The following is a 23287-nucleotide window of genomic DNA, read 5'->3' on the forward strand; positions in this document are numbered from 1 at the left end:
GACTATTGCTAAAACTTGGCTTTCTTCTAGTAATAAATACTTGACCAACTAAAATGCTTTGAGCTTAACCCCACATACAACTAGTCCACTTTAGCAAAACAGGACATTTGCTGAGTACGTTGATGTGTACTCACCCTTGCTTAAAAACACAAAACCCCAGGTTGTCCCCATTGCAACCAGTGCTCGGGAATAGATGAAGGCCACATGGAGGACTTCCAGGAGTTTTAGGACTTCGATGAGTTATAGATTAGATTAGTGTTAAACCCCCAGTCAGCTGCCTTTGAAGGCCTTACGTACCGTGTTTCGTTCAGCACTTTGATTATGACTTAAGTTAATGACTCTATGGATGCCTTGGACATCGTGATGTAATAAAGTACTCATTTGCATTATTATTTTAAGAAATGTGTGATGATGTCCAATTATGTAATTGCTATGTACGTGAAATTTTGATCATGGCACTTACATCGTTCGTATCCAGTTTACCTTCTAAAACCAGGTGTGACATAAGTGGTATCAAAGCCTTGCTGACTGTAGGACCGCTAACCTAGACTAGCATGGTCGCTCTAAGGACTATAGACCCTTATTCTCATGTTGACCTTTGGTGCTATTTCAAAAGTTTGTCATCTTGACCAATTCTATGTTATACTCCTACATATATGCTCACCTTACAAAATTTTTATCTTATTCTACTTATGGTTTACTTTCTGGTCATATAGTTATGTTCTCACTCTTGTGCTTATGACATCATTTGTAGATGGCCTATCTTAGATGCACTACATGTTAGTTGGTGATCCCTTTCCTGCCCACTCACCTTGCGAAGTGTCCACTGAGCCGCACAATGACTGGATAGTCGAGTCACCTAGACCCTGCACGAGAAGCAGGAACGCCAACGCAAGGAGAGGGAGTAGCAGGACTGTTCCCCCTTGCCTCAGCAGGAGGCAGAGTCTAGAAGGCAGCCCTCCTCTGTGCCTCAGCTAGAGGTGCCCCCTGCACCACCACAGGGCACCCCAACTACTAGAGGAGGAGAACACGATGGAGACGACGATGGTGGCAATTCGAGCCACAACACAGACCCTTCGGAGGAGCAGGAGCCCGAAGGATGGGTCTCCCGACCCATCACTCGTGACGTCGCTTGCGGTTGTCATTTCCATGACGCTCTCGACACCTTGCTGCGTCGGGCCTTTAACCGACACACTTGGTAGATCGAGTATAGTTGTGTAGTCTACCAACATAGTCCCGGGTTATGCCCAGACCAATGGAAGGCTACCTACTTGGTGTGCCGTCCGGATTTGCTTATCATATGTTTTTATGTTTGTCTTGGTGAACTCATGATGGATTTGGCTCTTTGTAATGATTGTCAACAAAATGTGGGTGTTACCTTCAATTTAGTGTAGGTATTAATAAACTTAGTTACTTAGTTGGGCAACCTTTTATTTCCACTTTCCTCTTTATCTGAGAAGTTGTGTTTGGCTGTGTTGAGAGTCAGTGAAGATGCTCATTTGTTCGGCGTTATGAAGACCTCTTTCTTATGCTAAAAGACTGCAAGGTGAGTTCTGATGTGTGTGCGCCCTCCGCAGATGTCCGACAATAGGCGCCGAGGCACAAGGCGTGCCCAGCAGGAGGAACAAGCCCTATAGTATGAAGCACCCCCGCAACAGTTGCCTCCACTACCACCCTCGATGACAATAGAGCAGATGTTTCTCATGCAGACTCAAGCCATTCAAGCAATCGGGCAGACCCTGGCAGCCATGTAGCAAGTGCAGCAACAACCTCAGCCTCAATTGCAAGTGCAGATGCCCCAGATGCCAAGAGATAAGTGTGCGGAGTTCATCAGAGGTCATCCCCTTATGTTTGCCCACTCTGTAGACCCCATCAATCCGAAGACTGGCTGCGCACAGTAGAGCGGGATCTACACACCGCCCAATGCGATGACAGAGAGAAGGTTTTGTATGGTCCCCGTCTGTTAAAGGGAGTAACTCAGTCTTGGTGGGAGTCCTATCTTGCCACCCACGCCGGCCATGAAGCTATCAACTAGGAGGAGTTAAGAGACAACTTCCGCCGGTACCACGTTCCAGAAGGTTTGATGATATTGAGGAAGGAAGAATTTCTGGCACTAAAGCAAGGGCCCTTGTCTCTCAGTGAGTACAAGGACAAATTCCTGCAACTATCTCGCTATGCACCCAAGGATGTCAACACTGATGCCAAGAGAAAGTACAAGTTTCTGAGAGGGTTGGTTGACCCCCTACACAACCAGTGGATGAACCATACCTTCCATACCATTCAGCACATGATTGATAGAGCTATAATGACTGAGAGGAAGTGCTGGGAGATGGAAGACTAGAAGCGCAAGATTGGTGGACCTCAGGCTGGGAGCAGCAGTTGTCCTCGTTTCTCAGGCAACCCACCCTAGTGGTTCAAGCAGAGCCACCCTCAGGGATACTAGCACCAAAATCAGTGTCCGCATCAACAACAATTTCAGAGGCAGTTCCCTCAGTAGCAGCAGCAGCAGTGCCGCTAGAACAACCAACCGGGATGAAACCAGTACGAGAGACAGAACAACCAGGCACCTTTCCTTCCCGCTCCAGCAACCAATTAGAATAGTCAGACAGCCCCAACACAAGGAGGAGGCCAAGGATGTTTCCACTATGGAGAACAAGGCCACTAGGCGATGCAATGCCCAAAGGAAAGTAGCTCAGCTGCAGTCAGCCGCAATGCCCCAGCAAGACAGAATGCACCTCAGCAAGGAACAAACAACCGTGGATAGCAGCGCACCCAGTATGGAAAGGTGAACCACCTGGAGGCCGACACGGTTCAGAAGACACTTGGTGTGGCACTAGGTATGTTCTCAATCGAATCTGATTCTGCAAATGTGTTATTTGATACTAGAGCCACACATTCTTTTGTGACTGCATCATGGGTAGAAACACACAACATACCAGTAGCGCCCATGTACTGCCTATGAGGGTTAGTTCAGTTGGTGGGAGGACCCAAACAGATAAATTTTGCCCAAGTGCAAGAGTTCAAATAAGGGGGATAAAGTTCCCCGCTGATCTGATAGTAATGGGTACTCGTGATGTAGACATAGATGTCATCCTATGGATGAATTGGTTGACCAAGTACCAAGCAGGCCTCAACTGTGATGAGAGGACTGTGAGGTTGGTGTCCATGTCTGGAGAAGAAGTGTTGTTCGAGTTGGTCTTGTCTGGACAAAGCAAAGAAAGTTGTCACCAGATCGCTACCCATAGTGAGGCAGTCAATCTGCTCGAAGTCATCAAAGTAGTATCAGAATTTCTAGATGTGTTCCCCGAGGAGTTGCCAGGCATGACACCTGAGAGAAAAGTTGAATTTACCATAGAGCTTATTTCGAGCATCGCCCCCATTTCTAAAAGAGCCTATAGAGTGTCTAGAGCAGAATTGGTGGAACTCAAGAAGTAGATAGACGAGTTTTTGGAGAAGGGTTAAATCAGACCCAACACCTCGGCATGGGCCGCCCCAGTATTATTTGTAGAGAAGGATGGTATGAAGAGGATGTGCATTGATTATAGAGCTCTGAATGAAGTCACCATCAAGAACAAGTACCCCCTGCCCAGAATAGAAAATCTATTCGACCAACTGAGAGGAGTCAGTGTGTTCTCGAAGATAGATCTAAAATAAGGTTATCATCAACTCATGATCCGGCCTTCGGACATACCGAGTCATTTATCACCAAGTACGGGCTTTATGAGTAGGGATGAAAACGGTCGGAAACGGTATTTATTCGGTAATTAGTTTTTTCTTTGATTGCGAATAAATAGGATATAGAATATACAATACAAATTTCTATTCTTGTTTTTAACATCCAGCTTGTTAAGATTCATAAAAGGTAAACCTCAAATTCATCTTATATTTTCTCAAATAATAGATATAAACTTCGGTATGGATTCGGAAACAAATTCGGTAATTTTTTCAACTTTTTGTGTTGTAGGGAGCAAATAATACATAAAACAACTTATATAATATTTTATTCATATTTGTACTAATGTGCTTGATAACATAAGAAAAGGTCAACATCAAATTTTATACATATCTATTTTAAAATATTAAATTTGTTCTAACAGTTCGGATTACCACTTTCATCCCTATTTATGAGTACACAGTTATGTCCTTTGGTCTGACGAATGTGCCAACTTTCTTCATGTACTTGATGAACAGTATGTTCATGGACTATCTTGACAAGTTTGTAGTGGTGTTCATCAATGATATCCTTGTATATTCTCAGAATGAGGAAGAGCATGAGGAGCATTTGAATATGGTATTGCAACGGTTATAGGACTGTCAGTTGTATGCCAAGCTGAGCAAATGTGAGTCCTGGAATAGCGAAGTACTGTTCTTGGGTCATATCATAAACCGAGACGGGTTAGATGTGGATCCGAAGAAGGTGGTAGATATACTGGACTGGAAAGCACCGAGAGATGTCCGTGGGATCAAGACTTTCATTGGAATGGCCGGATAATATCGACGTTTCATTGAAGGATTCACCAAGATTGCTAGACACTATAGGAAACTAGTTAAAGAACATGTGTGGCAAACCGTCGAACTTAATGTAATAAGCCGACGAACTTATGTTAAGTTCGTCGTTTACCGACGAATATAGCCGACGATGATTTTTGGACAAACTTAGAATACTAAGTTCAACGGCCCCGACATACTTAAGGTTAAGTTCGTGAGTACCGTCAAACTTAACCTTAAGTTCATGGGTACTCACGAACTTAAACTTAAGTTCATGCATTTTTAAGTTCGACGGGGGTCATCGAATTTGTGTTTATAAGTACGATGGTACCCACGTACTTAACTCTAAGTTCACCGGGGCCACTTGACCGTCGAACTTAATTGGCCTGCGTGGGCCTGCGTGGGCTCTCCATTAAGTTCGACGGTACCCACGAACTTAAACTTAACTACGTGGGTACCCACAAACTTAACTCTTTTTCCAGAAATTTTTTTACAGAAATGAATAGCTAGGCAAACAGAATCACATGCAACACAGAATATCACATACAATACAGATTTCAAACACATGGATATAAGTTCATATCACAAATTCACATAAGTTCACACAAGTCCAAATACAAACTACTCCACATCCATAATACACATTATTAGTTCACAAGTTCAAACATTAACTCTATCGCTCTCAATCAGGACATCAGATTGTTGTTCGTAGCTCCACCACTAGAATTGAGACATATGTCTACAAAGTCATCGTGAGGGGGAAGAGTCAATTGATGAGAGCCGGAACCCTACAAAATAAACCAAAATTCTCATAAATATACAACTGGCATTAAATCACATGTACACCAAGATATAGGAAAGCCTGGTAAACACAAAATGTGGCTTCCAAGAAGATCACAAAATGCTGGCCTAACAACAGTCCAAGCCTCTAGTCCTGCCATCATAAGAAACAAGCAACAGTGGAGTAGTCCCAATAGTTGCACTAAAAAGAAAATCCAAAAAAAAGAAGGCCAATTTGTTGCAGCGTGAACAAGTAGAAAGCAGCATGAATCAGGAATGTACCGCTGGTGATGGAAGTGGCTGTGTTGGCCATGGGGGGCGTCCCCAAGGCTCCATTGGATGTGTAGGATATCCCCATGGTGGTGGCGGCCATTATCCCATACCTGGTTGTGGAGGAGGAAGATTCGGTCCTCTAGGGGGCATCGACCACTACATGTCCATCTGTGGGTTTCCTTGTCTAGTCTCAGAACACTATAACCAAATAAACTTATGCATGATTATAATTGTAAATTAAAGTAAATATACTACAAAACTAAACCTGTGTTTCGTTGGTGTTTGGGGTCTGTCCAGATTGTGACAGACGGGTGAACTGGGGTCCCATTCGAGATCCCATTTGAGCACTATACATCTGCAAATATAATAGGATTGAGTTTTTGCAATGCAGCCATTTATGAAAATCGAATGAATGATGGATTACTAAAATTATTACCTGCATCATTTGAACTTGTTGAAATAGTTGTTGAACTTGTTGTTGTTGTCTTAGTTGCTCATCAACCTCTGATTCCCTCGAAGTTGAAGTTTTCGAGATCTACTCCCCACTGAGGAAACAGACTGACGACCAAACCTATCGCGACTCACAACCCCATCACCGATCCCCAACCTAGAAACATCACAAGTTATGAACCAATAGTTATTATTTATCCCAATTTTGATCTTATCATACCTCCCATGCGGTAGCCCACCACCAGCAACATATGCTGCTTCCGGATTGAATGGTGCCTCCCTCTAATCTAGACCCTCGTCTCCTGCTTTCCTCCTAACCTCCTTAGCATAACGAGTCTACAAAACAATTTATGTTAGTTATAAAAATGAGTCACAAGTTAATTAAGAATAGATAGTTATTATTTACACCTACCAGCTTTTATGTCGTGTTATCGTCACTTAAGATTTCCGGATGCTCTAGATTTGGACCTCGGTGTCCCTCCATGTAAACGTCAATGAATCGGGGTTCAACACCATCACGAGCCCCCTGTAGTAAGAGACATAATGAAATATACAAATTTGTCAGAGGGAAAATACTAAATGTTACTTAGCTTGCCATACCATTCGTTGTGATTTCCCAATAAATGGAGGCCCGGTTTTCTCTTCCGGTTCAAACGATTTCTATCAGAAATCACTTTGTACTCATCTGAGGCCCAGTACTCGTAGAGCTTGACCCAAGCTTTAGGATGAGCAGTGAGCCAATCCACTTCACTTTGTTTATACTCCTTAGCTATCAAGTGGATTTCACACGCCTGCTTGTTGGTCATTCTTTGACCCTTCACTTTCTAGAAGTACACGATAACAGCTTCGACCCATGCATCTGACATTGAACCATTTATAACTTTTCTAGCAACATTATGGAATACACGTTTTGCATGTTCTTCGTTCGCTATTTCGTCCAATCTAAATTGTTCCTGCATAATGAAGAAACAATTAAATTCATTTATAGATGTCCACGGTAAATAAATGTAAAGGACATAATAAACTCACCCAAACGATGACCACACTACATCTTGGTGAGTACGGTCGGGTCCATATGGTTTGAGGCCCCAGTAAGCCCAGTGATACGCCCCTATCTCTGCCCCGTTGAATTGTACCACCCCTGGTTTGAGGCCCAAGATAGCAGTGCTATTGCTATCAGTGCCATCGTCGACAAGGAGCAAGCAATAGCAACACATGGATTACTGATTAGTTAATAGTAACACATGGATTACTGATTACTGATTAGTTAATAGCTAGCAGTAGAAGACCTTAATCTGTTGACCAAATTAAGCTCACACTAAATAGCAGTAGAAGACCTTAATCAACCAACAAAGGAAAGAATACACCAAACAAAGATTATACTAAGTAGCAAGCGCAATAGATGGCCATACTAGGAGCAACGGTGGAGGCGGTGATCAATGGTCCTCTGTGAATGGTGGTGACACGATCGTTCCACGGCGGGAGGCAACCACCGATGCAGGGGGTTGAGGACCGATGGAGGAGGTCAGTCGCCGGTGAGGTCGTGACTGTTGAAGTCGGCCCATGCCCACGGAGGACAGAGGCGGTGGCAGGTCAGTGAGGTCGTGATTCCCACCGGTGAGGTCGCGACTGGTCCTAGCGGCGATGTGTCGCGGTTGGTCCTAGCGGCGCTGGTGGCGCTAGCGCGACGGTGGGTATGAGTCCTAGCGACGCTCACGGGTTAGCCCTATTGAGATTGAGATGGCACACAGAGTCCTATCGGCGTGAGGAGGGGGATGTCCACGGATCGCCATAAGTTCGACGGTATAGGGTCAACCCATGAACTTAAATTTAGTACGTGGTACCAACGATCTTAATTATATAAATTCGATATTTTTAGCTATAGCCGACAACCTTAATGTAAGTTCATGGGTACCCACATTCTTAAAGTAATCGTCGTTCTTAACACTAGTAAGATCAATGGCACCCATGTTCTTAATTAGACCCACAAACTTTTACCAGTTTGTTGTAGTGCGACCAATGACATCCTTATTAGCGAAGAAAGTTGAGTTCAATTGGACCTAGAGTGCCAAGAGTCGTTTGAAGCATTGAAGAAGTTGATTACAACACCTTTGTTGATCCTACCAGATGTTCATAATCTATTCTTAGTGTATTGTGATGCTTCGTACACTGGTCTGGGATGTGTGCTAATGTAGGAAGGGAGAGTGGTGGAATACTCGTTCCGATAGTTGAAGATCCATGAGAGAAATTATCCCACACACGACCGGGAATTAGCATAAGTGGTTCATGCATTGAAGACTTGGAGGCACTATTTATATGGGTAGAAGTGTGATATCTACACGGACCACAAGAGTCTTAAGTATATATTCACCCAGTCAGAGTTAAACATGAGGTAGCGAAGATGGCTGGAGTTGATCAAAGACTATGAGCTAGAGATACTTTATCACCTAGGAAAATGTAATATGGTTGCGGATGCTTTGAGCAGAAAGAGCCAAGTCAACATGATGGCCGCTCTTTCGATGCCATATGAACTAGCAAAGGAATTCAACAAGCTGAGTTTCAAATTTCTAAACAGAACCCAGGGAGTGACAGTTGAGCTGGAACCCACTCTAGAATGAGATATCAAAGATGGACAAAAAAATGATTAGAAGATCAATGAGATTCGACAGCTGATCTTAGATGGGAAGGCAAAGACTTCTGAGAAGACGCGGAAGGCGTAGTATGGTTCAAAGATAAGCTGTGTGTGCCTGACATCAAATCGATTCGGGAGATGATTCTCAAAGAAGCTCATGAAACAGCTTATTCCATACACCTTGGCAGCGAGAAGATGTACCAAGACCTGAAGAAAAGATTCTAGTGGTACGATATGAAAAGAGAGATCACAGAGTACGTTGCCATATGTGACAGTTGCCAGAGAATTAAAGTGGAGCATCAAAGGCCCGCAGGTTTGTTGCAGTCGTTGCAGATTCCTCAATGGAAGTGGGATGAGATTGGGATGGACTTTATAGTCGGTTCGCCTCGCACTCGAGTCGGTTATGACTCGATTTGGGTTGTAGTGGACTGCTTAACAAAGGTGGCTCATTTCATACCAGTCAAGACTAGCTATAGTAGTGCAGTGTTGGCAGAGTTATACATGTCCCAGATTGTATGCTTGCATGGTGTCCCGAAAAAGATAGTGTCCTACCGGGGAATACAATTCACTTCTCACTTTTGGCAGCAGCTGCATGAAGCCATGGGCACACATCTGAATTTCTGTTCAACTTATCATCCATAGACATATGGTTAGACCGAGAGAACCAACCAAATCCTAGAAGATATGTTAAGAGCATGTGCCTTGCAGGACAAGTCAGGTTGGGATAAGAGGCTACCTTATGCAGAATTCTCCTACAACAACAACCATCATGATAGTTTGAAGATGTCACCGTTCCAAGCACTCTATGGGAGGAATTGTCGAACTCTGTTGCACTGGGATCAACCAGGCGAAAGGCAGGTGTTTGGTCCAGATATTTTTTTGAAGCCAAAGAGAATATCATAATGGTTCGGGAGAACCAGAAGACGGCGTAGTCCAGGCAACAAAGTTATGCTGACACCAGAAGAAGAGTGCTGAGTTTGGAAGTGGGAGATTATGTTTATCTGAAGGTGTCACCGATCAGAGGAGTCAGAAGGTTTGGTGTCAAGGGCAATTTAGCACCTCGATACATCAGACAATACAAGATTCAAGCAAGACGTGAAGTGGCATACCAACCAGCCTACCAGAGAGCTTGTCAGTAGTGCACGATGTGTTCCACATATCTCTGTTGAAGAAATGTTTGCGAGTGCTAGAAGAGCAATTGCCAACTAAGGACCTCGAAGTTCAAGAAGACTTGACTTATATTGAGAAGCCAACTCATATTCTGGAGACAGCAGACAGAGTCACTCAAAGAAGCACCATCAGAATGTGCAAAGTCAAGTGGGGTCATCATTCAGAGGAAGAAGCAATCTGGGAAAGAGAGGATGATATGAAAGCCAAGTATCCTGAGCTCTTTGCTAGCCAACCCTGAATCTCGAGGGCGAGATTCTTTTTAAGGGGGATATGTTTGTAACACCCTGAATTTGGGGGTATAAAATTTCTTCTCTAATATCTACCAAATTCAGGTATTACCCCTTTTCTTCTCTCTCTAGATTTCTTCTCTCTTCCTTTTAATAGAGTTTGTTTATTTATTTGGGAGATGTATTATTTCTTTAGTATATTAAAACCTAGGGGGACATGAAATGTTGCATCATGTTGATCCTAAACTTTGTTTTTGGTTGATGCACATGTTTGAAATATTCAAATTTGAATTTGTGGTTTGGTTGGATTTGAATTCAAAAGAGAAAATAAAAAGAAAAGGAATTAGAAATTCAGAATAAAAGGAACACAAAGCAGCAGCCCAGCCTACCTTCCCTTAGCCATTCGACTCACCAGGCCTAGCTCGCGCCCGCGCCCGGGCGCACCCGCCCCTCTCTTCCTCTGCCAGGCGGGCCTGCCCTGTCGGTGCCGCTCGCCCTCGTGCACGCGCCCTCGCTCTCCCTCTGTGCAGCAGGCCTGCCCCGTCAGCGCTGAACCGTTTCCCCCTCGAGCGCGCTCGTGCCTCTGCGCCGTGGGCCTGCCCTGTCAGTCCTGTCTTCCCCACAACCACCACCGACCCCCACACGCATGCACGCCAAGAAAGCTGGCCACGTCGCCTACCCATGCCCCAACTCCCTTTTGAGCCTCGCCCGCACCCGTTCTCCCTCCCCTGCCTCATTTCACCTGCTCTCAACCTCGCGCTCAACCGCCGCCGCCCGAGCTCGCCGGAGAAGCACGCTCACCGCGCCATCTGCTCGGAGCTCCAACCACCGTGTCAAGCCTCCTCAACCACCGTCCGAAGGAAAGGAACCATCCCTGCGCCCTTCCTGCCCTGATTCCTTTCCCTCTGCAGCGAATTTGCGCTCGCTGGAGCTCTGTCTCGCTGCCCGCTCAGCGTCCGGCTGATTCAGCCCGCCCTGTGCCCGTGCCTTGGCCCTAGGCGTCTCTCACCCCTCACAGGAGCTTGCGCTAGGCTCGGTGCACCCGATTCCCCCTCCCCGCATCTGGGATTGCTCGCTGGCGTAGCCCCAACCCACCCGGAGCGCCCCCTCCGCCATCCACTCGCCCTAGTCATGTTCTCATAGCCAAAACCCCGCCATCGAGTTCGTCAGGTCCCCCTCACCAGTCTTGGCCAACTCGGCGACCCCAGACCCCTGGAGCCCGCGCATGTCCCGTATCTGGCGGCTTCACCGCCGCGGACGAAGAAATGCCGGTCGTCGTGCTTTTAACCCCTCTGGCGCCTGATCCCAGCCGTTCAACCCTTTTCCAGCGGTCTAGATCGCTGGATACGGCTTCGCGTGGGCACCCCTGCCCCTGGGCCCCACTTGTCGGCCGCCTGCGTCCCTGGTGCTGGGCCCGATCGGTTAGCTCGCCCTCCCCCTGGGCCTCTAACCGCTCTGGTCCATCTGTCAGCGCTCGCTTGCGGTCGCACGTGCTCGCCCTCGGGTCTAATCTCGTCAGTTGATCTATGATCGGATGGCCAAGAGCGCTTGATACCCCTTGTAACACCCTGAATTTAGGGGTATAAAATTTATTCTCTAATATCACTACACCACGGTTCGCTATTAGCAACGTACCATGGGTTGGTAAAAGTGGCTTTACCGACCCTCGGACAGTCGTTAAAGACATTTACCGACCCACCACTCGGGTCGCTGTAAGCGGTGTCGGGAAAAGTATTGCCGACGCACTATGCCTTTACCGACCCTCCGTAAGTTGTTAAATCTTTAGTATTACCGACCCTCAGACTGTCACTATAGATTGAATTCCCGACACATCCTCAGTTGCTAATGACCACAATTACCGACTGACTGTCAGACTGTAATGACAACAATTACCGACTAACAGTCAGTCACTAATATCATGTTTACTAATCAATAATCAGTAGCTATAATCAGTAGTCTCATTCCATACAAAAAAGCCTCACAATTGGTATCACTGATTATAATCTACCACATACTGAGTGAAAACATACGACACACATAACACATAGATTGAATGAGTCACAAGGTTCAAATAATCATAGATTCATCGGCAGCACTTAAACATCCACAATTGAGTTGTAGTCATAAGCTACAAACATTCCTAAATATACCCAATTGGTCATCAGAGACAGTATATGGGTTAGACATTACAAAAGCTTTCCATCATGCCTATTCGATCTGCGCAACATTGCATGACTATTAGATACAAAGTTGCCCACAAAAGAACTTGAAACCAAAAGAAGCATGTCAGCTTGTCCTCGAAGCATGTCAGCTTGTCCTCAAGTAGCTAGCTTTTTACACCATGCATTACCTGAAAAGAGTTGTGATCAAAATTAATAGAATAATCAGTGGTTGTTTTTGTTTCTTATGATATTACAGCAGCAAACAATAATGCTTCACCATTGATTTCAATTGAATGTTAAATACCTCAAACTGCAGGTGGTGTTGATGCCTTGTTGGTAATCTTTAGCTGTCCAAATAAGAATTCATCACTAATTTGTCATATATATCATTCAAAATAGTAAGTTAAGTTTAGCTTATTACTCTATTGTATGGCCATGCAATTGACATCTTGTTGGCATCACCCATAGTTTCCATATTGGCATAGGGACGAGGCAAATGTGCATCTCTTTTCAACACACAAGACACAATAACTTCACAACATTGTCTCCCAAGGGACTGGCCCGCAAGAATAGTGTTTGGTTTAGTTGAAATTATTGTTCCTTTAGCCACAGGTTGATCTGATCTCAACAAGGCATATAATATGACATCTTTTCCAACCTGATGCAAGTGATTAGTGTTAAGTTAGAAGGATGGCATAAATATCTAAAAGATGAGAGTACATATTTAGGAGGAAAAGGATCAGAGTATTACAAGAGCATCATGTTGAGAGCGAGAAGTTTCATTACTCCTTGGTGCGGTTGTTTTGTGTGCTGTTGTTCTTGATGAGGTTAAACCATGCACCTGGTCATGTAAGTTGTCATAAACATCATCTTCAGAAACATAATCTTCCTCCCCTTCATCTAGTCCAGCATCACCAGTTTCATTCAACCTTGCATCCTACATCAGACATTTCAGTCATGTATGAGATAAATGACTAGTTAAACATTGCTTTGTGTATAAACAAAGAGCAGTACTAACCAAATGTAGACGTGATGTGGAACCGTGTTGTGACATGGGACTTGCCCTATCTTGTTGTGCCCTTTGCTCCATTTGAGCCTGCAACTCAAAAACACGTTGCTCTAGAGCATCCCTGTCACTTTCAGCTTTCTTTCGAGCCATAACCTCCATTTGAAGTCTTGTTGGTGCATAACACTTTAATCCTGGAGTACCAACATCTTGAGGAGTCGAGCCTAGACCCATAAGACGGACATATCCTTTTGGCTCTTTCAGTCCACAAAGAACAGCATATGCATCACCTTCCTGAATTGTCCGCTCTTTCAACTCTGGGTAGATTTCAATAAGATCTTTAAGTTTCGCCTACAAAATATAATTTTGGTTGAAAAGGTTATGCCCACACAAAATTCATATTATAACAACCAATTATGAAATGAATACTCCCTCCGTCCCAGGATACTAGACGCGACTAAAAAAATGCAAAGACCAAGAAAGACATTAATTACCCCTCGTTTCTAAAAAAACTGCATGTATTCCCACGTCCATGCATGCATGCATTTTTCAGCTGTTGGTGCCTAACTCAATCGGCGCGCGTATGAAAAATATTTGGCAAGTTTTAGCGCCACTAATTGCTCGCTTCTGCTTCTATAAATACCCAATGCTTATGTACAGCTCACAAAACACTCCTTTCTCTAATCTTCCTTCTTCGGTTACACATAATGCCTATTTCAGATTTGAATGAGCCTATCAACTGGGATGAGATTGAGGAATTTGAAGGAAACGTACATGAGTTAAATTATGATTATGTGTGGGACAATGCATGCAAAGGAGTACAGCCAAACTGCTTATGTGTTTGCTACCTCGTTTTGCTCACACCCCAATATCTCAGTACTCCTCTTTTGCTGGTACACTCAAAACTGAAGTCAAATGTCTACATCAGCATGATTTGGAAAACTCGTTCTCAAATTAGATAACTGTTCAGATCAATTTAAGCTGAATGCATTGTACTAAGTAGTATTTGTGCTTAATTTGTGCTTAATCGTAGCGTCTAGGCCCGTGCAGCTGCCCCACGCTCAACACCTGCTACTGCATTATCTGATGATTACGTTAACCAGTCCCCATAGAATGTTGCTAGCTCTAGGAAGCATGTCATGTTTGGCAAGGGCAGCCCCGAGTTCAGCACTGGTGGGCATGCATTTTTGAAAAACTCGTTCTCAAAGACTGTGGCTGCTGCTGTCCAAATTTAGTGAGAAAAAGGTACTGAGCTGAGGTGTAACTTCTACTGGTATTTTTCAGAGCTGAGGTCTTTTGATGGTATTTTATAGAGACAGTAACGGTGCTAGAGAACCAATTTCCCCAATGAAAAAAGTAGTTGCGCCTAGTATCCTGGGACGGAGGGAGTACTTACCATTATTGGCTCTGCAGAGGTTGAAGGAACACCATTTTTCCTTGTATGGGTTTTGATAAAAGTTTCATCTCTTCGTGGGGGACGTCCTAGTTTGACAGCCTATAATATACGATATAATTATACTGAAGGTAGTAGAAACACTTCTAGTCTACTATATTGTATGCCTACTGAAGGTAGTAGAAACTGAATTAGCCAAGAAGGTCAAGCATTACCAATTTATGTTGTGAGCAAGCATAGCTCACACTTCCAGTAGTATGGTGCAGCTGCAGTTTTTGCCGGTTTGCTTTTCCCACTTTCGAGAGAGTCTAACATATAATGAAAATATCATATTTATGCACTACTCATACTGGTTTTCTAATGGAATCAAAATGTTTATGCACAAACTTTATATTAGAAGTTTGTTACCTGAAATTCAGAAGTCTTCCAATAGTTATAGAGAAATTTCCAATCATCATCACTAATTCTTTTGTCTGGACATTCCCCAACATCATCTATAGTCAGCTCAGGATCAAAATACAGCTCCTTGATATTTGCCTTAAATTCTTTCCATTTCCTCCCAGCAGTGCGTGTAACCCAATTTAAGGCAGCGTCATCAATATCAAAGTATGACTTTATTTCAGTCCACAGCTCGTACTTCTTTTTAACATCAACAAGCCTCCAATCTACACAAGCAATTGATATCTTCTTTCTAACTTGACACCCTATAACACTTGAAAGTTGCCTAGCGTTTTCACCAATTGGTTGTCCATAATCATTAAGAGATATTTTGAGTTTAGGCATATCTGGTGTCCTTGAGAATATGTCATCTTTCTTCGTTATTCCCCTTCCTTTCTTTCTCACTGTACCATTGCTTTGGTCACCAATCTGTAGGTCTGAAGCAATATAATGGATTACATTCAAGTCTAAAAGCTAATTCCATCATCAAATTGTTGTTAAGGTCAATGGAAATCTATTTTACCTTCATTGTTACTAAGGAAATCTCCTACTGGCTCCAAATCAGCAAGCACATGTTCTTCATCAAACTGACAATTGTTTCTTTGTAGTCTTGGTCGCAAGTTTGGACGTTCAGTTGATACAGTATTTCTGTTCTGAACTTTCTAAAAAAATGACATAGAGTTGATTATTACGGTAATTCACAGATTATACAACAAAGATGATTGCAGTATTTTACCTTTGAAGTTTTCCTAGATCGATTTTGTTGCTGCCCCAAAGAGTTGATGATTGCAGGGATGTTGAATTCTTCTAACCTCCTTTTGTTCCTTTCAATATTTTCAAGCTTTTGTTGCTCATACTCATTATATGAGCCACCCTTATTGTTTCCTCTTGCGCTTGCCATTTTTCCTGAAAAGGAACAATGAGATCAGCTATTTGTAACCAAATGATAATAGAAGCATAAGTTTCCAGCAAGAAAACGACTATATTTGAAACATAAGAAATAACTAAACTTACTTTTTAGATTTTTTCCCATGTTTTATTCCACTAACAATCACACCATCTATATCTGTTCTCATAGATGGGACACATCCAGCAGCCACACAAGCGGATACATTTGGGTTTAGATCAGGGACTAACATAACTACATCATTACCATCATCAATGATTTCATTCTCAGCCTCATCGCTTCTGAACAAATCACAAGATTTTGGTTGTACGACAACAGACCATTCACTATCAATTGGATCAGCAACATAGAAAACTTGAGATGCCTGAGATGCTAAAATGAAAGGCTCATCCGATATCTTTTTACCCGTATTGAATAAGTGCTTGAAATTAACTGTGGTGATCCCTAATTGATCTGTTCTAACCCATTTGTTGTGCACACGGTTGTCAACCCAATCACACTTAAATAGTGTAACATTCCCTTTGTGATGATAATTCAATTCAATAATTTCTTTTATGATACCATAATAGATGTTTTTCCTCAATACGTGGCTATCATTATTCCCGCTCTCAAAACGTGTTGTCTCACAAACTAGAGCTACCCCGCTACTTTGGACAGACCTATTCTCATCATATGATTGTGTATGGAAGTTGAAGCCGTTTATTGTATAGCTGTTATACTGATGTGCGATCATCATGGGCCCCTTAGCTAAAATTTTGATCTCCTCTGGAGCTTCCTCACACATTTCCTCAACCTGTGATTAGCAACATTAGTGTTAAAAGTAAAAGCTAAATTGATAGTGTATTGAAAATTTCACTTATGTTTGTCACTTACATGCAATCTAAACCACTCATGAAAGGTTTTATGATGCATGCAGGTGATCTCACGTTTATTTCGAACCCCAATGGTGGAGAGGTAAAGAGCATGCTTGCTGAAAAGACCAATAGAAAATTTAAGAGAAGAGAATCTATCAAAATTCACAATTGAGGGGTGGATAGCTTACTTTAAGTATGGTTCTATATTAGGATAGTTGAAAAGGACATATCTATGTGCTTGAAGCCAGGTCTTGTAATCTAGATTTACAATGCATTTTCCTGCCAATGCTCGACCAACATTGTGAAAGAACGGAGTTGTAACATTGATTTCAGGTTGCAGCCTATCATGATTTCCAACCCTTTGGTTAAAGTGAGTCTCATCTTGTAAATACCGAGAGCAAAAAGTGAGAGCTTCATCAAACATAGAACCCTCCATAATTGATCCCTCCGGATGACTTTTGGTACGAACATAGCCTTTCAATTTCTTAAGATACCTATATAACAACATCAAGTTATTAAAAATGTTGATACTTATTTCCTATATTGCAACATGTATATGCAAATTACCTCTCCACTGGCCACATGCTGCGAAAGTGGACTGGACCAGCCATTCTTGCTTGGACAGGCAGATGTACCATCAAATGTACATTTATAGTGAAAAATGATGGAGGAAAAATAGTCTCTAAAAGGCTCAAGATTTCAGCTATTTCAGATTGTAGCAGCTGCATGTCACTTACTCGAAGAATAGGGGAATACAGTTTCTTGAAAAAGTTGCTTAAACGAACCAAAACAACACACACTTCAGTAGGGAGAACTCTTCTCACGGCAAGTGGCAATAAGTCTTGCAGAAGAATATGGCTACCGTGGCTGTTAAGGCCAGTTATCTTTTTATCCTTAACAATAACATTATGTCGTATATCAGCTGCATAGCCATCAGGAAACTTCACCTCTTTTAACACTCGACAAAATAGTTTCTTCTCACCAGGACTCATTGAGTAGGGTGCAGGAGGTAAATAATATTGATTATCTTCTAGCTCAACCGGGTGAAGGTCATCTCTAATACCTAAAACTTTAAGATCCAAGCGAGCATTCAAATTATCCTTAGATTTTCCTGCTATGTCCAATAAAGTATTAATTATGTTGTCACACACATTTTTTTCAATGTGCATGGCATCAAAATTATATCGAAATATCAAGTCCTTCCAATATGGAAGAAGGAACCAAATAGGTTTCCTTTTCAGAAAGACTAATGGTTCCCCCTCCTTCCGTTTTTTCCTTGTTGCCTTACCAGATGATTTCTTGCCATAAATTGTTTCTAGATTTTCAGTGCATTCCAAAATTTGCTCTCCTGACAGAGGAAGAGGTGCTGGTCTCAACTCAGTTTGGGCACCGAAGGAATGAGTGTCAAATCTAAATGGATGGTCTGGATGCAAGAACCTGCGGTGTCCCATGTAACAAGTCTTGCTACCATTTCCAAGTCTAAGGGAACAGATCAAAGAGTGGCAATCAGGACACGCTGCCTCACCAGATGTAACAAACCCAGACACGCTGCCTAGACCCGGGTAATCAGTGATGGTCCAAAGTATTGCAGCACGCAATTGAAAGTATTCACCCTTTGAAGCGTCATAGGTTCTCACGCCATTAACAAACATATCAAGTAGATCATAAACAAGTGGCTGAAAATAGACATCCATATCATTGCCAACAGAGGATCGACCAGGAATTAACACAGACAAGATGAAATTTGAATCCTTCATGCACATTGAAGGTGGAAAGTTGAATGGAATCAAAATGCCAGGCCAAATACTGTAACTAACATTCATAGTCCTATATGGATTGAACCCATCAGTAGCAAATGATAGACGGATATTACGACTATCAGCGGCGAATTCTGGATACTTCTGATCAAAATCCTTCCACAAAATGGAATCGGCAGGATGTCTAAGCAAACCATCTTTTATTCGTCGTTCAGCATGCCACCTAGTGAGACTTGCAGTTCTAGAGGATACAAACAATCTTTGGAGTCTTTTCTTAATAGGAAAATAGCGAAAAACTTTTCTAGGAACCTTGTACTCACGTTTTCCATCTAGACTCTTCTTTTCTGATTTCCAACGTGAGACACCACATTTTGGACATGAATTCAGTTTTTCATTCTCCTTCCAAAAGAGAAGGCAATTGTTTTCACATGCATGAATAGTATTGTACCCAATTCCAACAGATTTCACCAATTTTTTAGCTTCATGAAAGTTTTTAGGAAGTTCTGAACCTGTAGGTAGGGCATCAGCAAGTAAATCTACCAGCAAGTTAAAACTTCTATCGGTCCAACCTCCAAGAAGTTTGATGTGAAGTAACCGAACTAGAAAACGTAGCTTTGAGTACTTGGAACTTGGGTACAATTCTTTACTATTATCCGCTGCTAGCTTATGAATAGTTGTTTCATCTTTATTAGGTGGCTCAAAAGATCCGTCATCTTCCATATCACCTCTGTCATCTAAACCACAAGCTAAGTCCCTAAGCAAGTCTGATATCTCATCATCTTCACTAGGCTGCTCAATGAAATTAGGAACATCATAACTACCATGGTTCGTAAAAGAGGAGCTAGCTTCTCCATGTAAAGTCCATGTTCTGTATCCTTTTAGAAATCCATCACATATCAAGTGTTCTCGCACATCACTAGCCTCTCTCCAAAAGGAATTAACACACTTCCTACATGGACATAATATCTTGCACCCAACTGCGGAATTTCTAAATGCAAAAGCTAGAAAACTGTTCACCCCTTGTATATAGGCCTTTGTCTCCCTACACATAATCCCTATGTTAATTATCAAGATAGCTACAAAGAACACCTTTAGTTGTTTTGAAAAAGTTATATTGTACCTAGCCTCATTGTCGATCCACGATTTATCCATGCAACTTATTGTGGGATATGAAACAGCTTTCAGAAATAAAATCTAAAACATATAAGAAGCACAGAAAATATAGATAGATAATTAACACTCAAAAAGTTACTGAACAGCATGAAACCTAACAACTAGTCTTTTGATAAGGTAGAAAGATGGTGAATTTACCTTCTACTTCAGCTCAACAATCGTTTGATTGTTACAGTTCTTCACAACCAGGGAATCAGATCTGAAAATGGGGAGAACTTTTCAGTTTTAGTTGAATCAATTGATTACTTTTCATGCTTTATATATAGGTTAACAATTAGTAAAAAATAGAAACTGGGCAAATGGGAAACTGTTGTATGTCATACAACTTGTGCCAAAAAAATAGAATATGGTGCGCAATGGCCTAGTGTTTCTAAAATAGGTAACATGAAGTTTTTCAAATTTGCAGTTTACCACATGAAAGATGATCCCCAACTATATCCCTGTAAGCAAATATGTGATATATGGGCAAAAATCAATGCCATCTGTTCAGGACCTCATGGATTTTAACCAAACAAATTACTTGCAATTAGCCCATCCAAAAATGAAAGGTTACAGCTACCAAACCCCACTAATATATGCTGATAATTAATCACACATCATTGTTTTCATCGTTGAATTATGCATAGAGCTTTAACTTTAGCAATTCTTTATCCCCCGTCACAAATTCAGGGCAACCACCCACTAAGTACATATCAAATGATGCACCTGCTTCAGGGGAAAATATTTATTTAGGTACACTGCACAAACGATACAGCAGACCTGACTTTTCCTTGAAAAAAGAGAGGCAAATTTCAGTAGCAATTTAACGTGAAGAGATTTACAAAATGGACCCATAATGCAAATGCAAGGAACAAAGTGAATTTCCTGTCCTGGCATGCAGCAGCATAGCAACCATACTTGCTACTAGCTAGCGAGTGGTGATAAAGAAAGGCAGGATGAAGCTGGCCAGGTAATCTCAGCTCAAGAATAACAGACATGCATTTTCTTCAATTTTGTGGTGCATTTTGATCAACATAGTACTGACGATGATGGGTTCGTTGCACAGTTGAAAAACTTTGGAATTAAATGGAAAGGCTGTGGTGACAGGGATCGGAGGGAAGAAATTGGCCGCATATTTCACCCAGAGCAATAGCTACTGTACATGAAGTCAGGTTTAAGCAATACTGTTTTGTGGGCTCGACGCAGGCATGCCGCCGAGGGTAGGCGGGGCTCGGCGCGCGCAGCCCGGTCGTGGAGGAGAGGGGCGTCGCAGCTTCACGCAGGCCGGATGTGGAGGAGGGCGGCAGGGCTCCACGCAGCACAGACGAGGAGGGGCGGCGGCGGGGCAGCGCACCACAGCTGCGCGGCGGCTGTGCGGCGATGCGCGGCGGCTGCCCGGCTGCGCGACGGCCGGAGTGCCCACTGCCCAGCAGGACTCGGCGACTAAATCTGAGATGCGCTGTACACGAAGTGCCCAGTACACGGGAAGAGAGAGGATAAGATGGAGGGAGATGAAAAGATGGGGAAATTTTTTAGCGCCAGGTTTTCGCGGCTGCCCAGCTGGCCGGAGCGCCTTTTTTCCGACCGACTGCGGGATGTCGCAGAAACTTTTACCGACCCCTCTAAAGACGCTATAAACAAAACAATTACCGACACTCAGTGAGTTGTTAAATAAGGCTTTAGCGACCCACAGTCTGTCATCGCGTTTTACCATCACACCGACCGTTGATAATAAGGGTCGGTAAAAGTGTTCTGTGGTGTAGTGTATCTACCAAATTCAGGTGTTACTCCTTTTCTCACCTCTATAGTTTTTCTTTTCTATTCACTTTAATAGGATTTTGGGTTAATTATGTGGGAGATGTATTATTTTCTTTGGAATATTAAAACCTAGGGGAGATAAACCATCATGCTGAGCTTAAACTTTATTTTTTGTTGATGCCCATGTTTGAAATATGTGAATTTGAATTGTGGTTTGATTTGATTTGAATTCCCTAAAGAAAATAAAAAAGAAAAGGATTTAGAAATTCAGAGGAAAAAAGGAAAAGCCATTTCAGTCCAGTCGGCCCAGATAAGCCTAGCCCCACACTCGCTCGTGCCTGCCCTCCCTAACAGTCGGGCCCGCGCGTCCCCGCTCCCCCTCTCCCTCTGCTCGGTGGGGCCGACTAGTCGATGGCGGTTTCCTTCACGCACGTGCCCCACTCTCTCTCTGTCCCGCGGGCCTAGTCCGTCAACGTCGTTGCACGTTCCCTCGCGTCCGTGTCTCTACGCAGCGGGCCAGCGCTGTCAGCTCTGCCTTCCCCGTGAACCGTCGCTAACCTGCGCGCGCACACACGCTGAGAAGACCGGCCACGTCGCCTGCCCCAGTACCCCAGCTCCCTTTTGAGCACCGCCCACACCCACTCTTTTCCCCCGCCTCATTTCACCAATGCCCACTCTCTCTCACGCTCTGCCACCGCTGCCAGTGCCCGCCGAAGTAAAGCGCCAGCCGTGTCGGTCGTCCAGCATGCCAAGAGCCGCGACAGGCTGTCACACCCAGTTTTAGAAGGCAAACCAAATGCGAACCATGTACGTGCCAGGATCAACAATTCACGTACACATCAGTTACATAACTGGACATCATCACACAGTGCTCAAATAATAACATAGAAGAGGGTAATAGTTGATTACATCATGATGTCCCAGACATCCACATAGTCATTAACATTTATCAAAGTGCGGAAAAGAAACATAGATACACACGGCCTTCACAGGCAGCCGACTTGGGGTTTGCCGCTAACCCAAGCCTAGAACTCATCGTACTCTTAGAACTCCTGGAAGCCCTCCTCCACGACATCATCTTCTCCTGAGCAGTGGTTGCAACGTGGACAACCTGGGGGTTTGGTGTGTAAAGCAAGGGTGAGTACACATCAACATACTCAGCAGTTGTCCTGTTTTGGCTGTAGTGGACTAGCTTTATGTGGGGTTAAAGTCCAGTGGTTACTTTTAGTTGGTCAGGTTATTATTACTAGTAGAGAGCCAGGTTTTAGCATTAACCCAAGTTATTAACCCAAAAGTACCCTTTCCAAACAGAAAGAATACCAGAAACTTTACCATAAGCATAATCAAACCATCATCCTCGTCACCACCTGTAAACCAACCATCTCTGATCAAAGTACCTCTAATCAATGGGGCTTCCTAGGCCGCTCATAACCGCGAGCACGACTGATATATCAGTTTCATAACACTCTGCGGAGGTTGCGCACTTTACCCACAAGCCGTGATTTCCTCTTGCCTCGGGCCGATCAAACCCTTAAACACTACCAAGGTGAACAGGCAGGGTTTCACTACATCGCCTTTACAAAGATTCCCTGAGGTTGTAGCCACCCGTTAGGTTTCCTAAATGTATCGCACTCCTCCCCAAGGGGCAATCCACCCTTGGCAGAGCGAGCCGCATACACCGAGCCCCATTGACGGCACGACGGCGAAGCGAACTACACCTCAGTTCCTCTAATTATTCAGCTAAGGGCGTCCTATTCCACCCTCATGGTTGCACTGTCTTCCCGGGCGGTCATCCAACGAAATAGTCCTTACGGAGAGGCACTCGAGAAACCGCTCGAGT

The 23287-nt window shown here is 43.4% G+C and overlaps 1 protein-coding gene across 6 annotated transcripts; it reads right to left on the bottom strand.

Moving 5' to 3' along the window:
- Positions 1-12069: 12069 nt before the first annotated feature.
- Positions 12070-21090, bottom strand: LOC103638358 (uncharacterized). Of its 6 annotated transcripts, XM_020544436.3 has the most exons (17): positions 20875-21090; positions 19849-19909; positions 19658-19731; positions 17348-19579; positions 16969-17274; positions 16800-16896; positions 16586-16719; positions 15756-15925; positions 15543-15681; positions 14990-15456; positions 14797-14889; positions 14585-14683; positions 13201-13539; positions 12934-13119; positions 12604-12840; positions 12487-12529; positions 12070-12370 (listed from the first exon to the last, which is right to left on the bottom strand). In XM_020544436.3, exons 7-16 carry the CDS (start codon positions 16596-16598, stop codon positions 12488-12490), a joined length of 1785 nt encoding a protein of 594 aa, XP_020400025.1. In that variant the 5' UTR covers positions 16599-16719; positions 16800-16896; positions 16969-17274; positions 17348-19579; positions 19658-19731; positions 19849-19909; positions 20875-21090; the 3' UTR covers positions 12070-12370; position 12487. The 6 variants fall into 6 exon arrangements, with proteins under 6 accessions (XP_020400025.1, XP_035818432.1, XP_008659510.2 ...); XM_035962539.1 differs by lacking the exons at positions 16586-16719; positions 16800-16896; XM_008661288.4 differs by lacking the exons at positions 16586-16719; positions 16800-16896; positions 16969-17274; positions 17348-19579; positions 19658-19731 and having other exon boundaries at positions 20875-20981.
- Positions 21091-23287: the final 2197 nt, after the last annotated feature.

The sequence above is a fragment of the Zea mays genome, chromosome 9, assembly GCF_902167145.1.
Source record: "Zea mays cultivar B73 chromosome 9, Zm-B73-REFERENCE-NAM-5.0, whole genome shotgun sequence".
NCBI classification, from domain to species: domain Eukaryota; kingdom Viridiplantae; phylum Streptophyta; class Magnoliopsida; order Poales; family Poaceae; genus Zea; species Zea mays.

Coding starts and splice junctions, on each gene's coding strand:
- LOC103638358 (XM_020544435.3), bottom strand. Junction 15,457..15,542: donor TTTCCTTAGTAACAATGAAG/GTAAAATAGATT, acceptor ATATTGCTTCAG/ACCTACAGATTGGTGACCAA. Junction 12,530..12,603: donor TTGCATGGCCATACAATAGA/GTAATAAGCTAA, acceptor TTATTTGGACAG/CTAAAGATTACCAACAAGGC.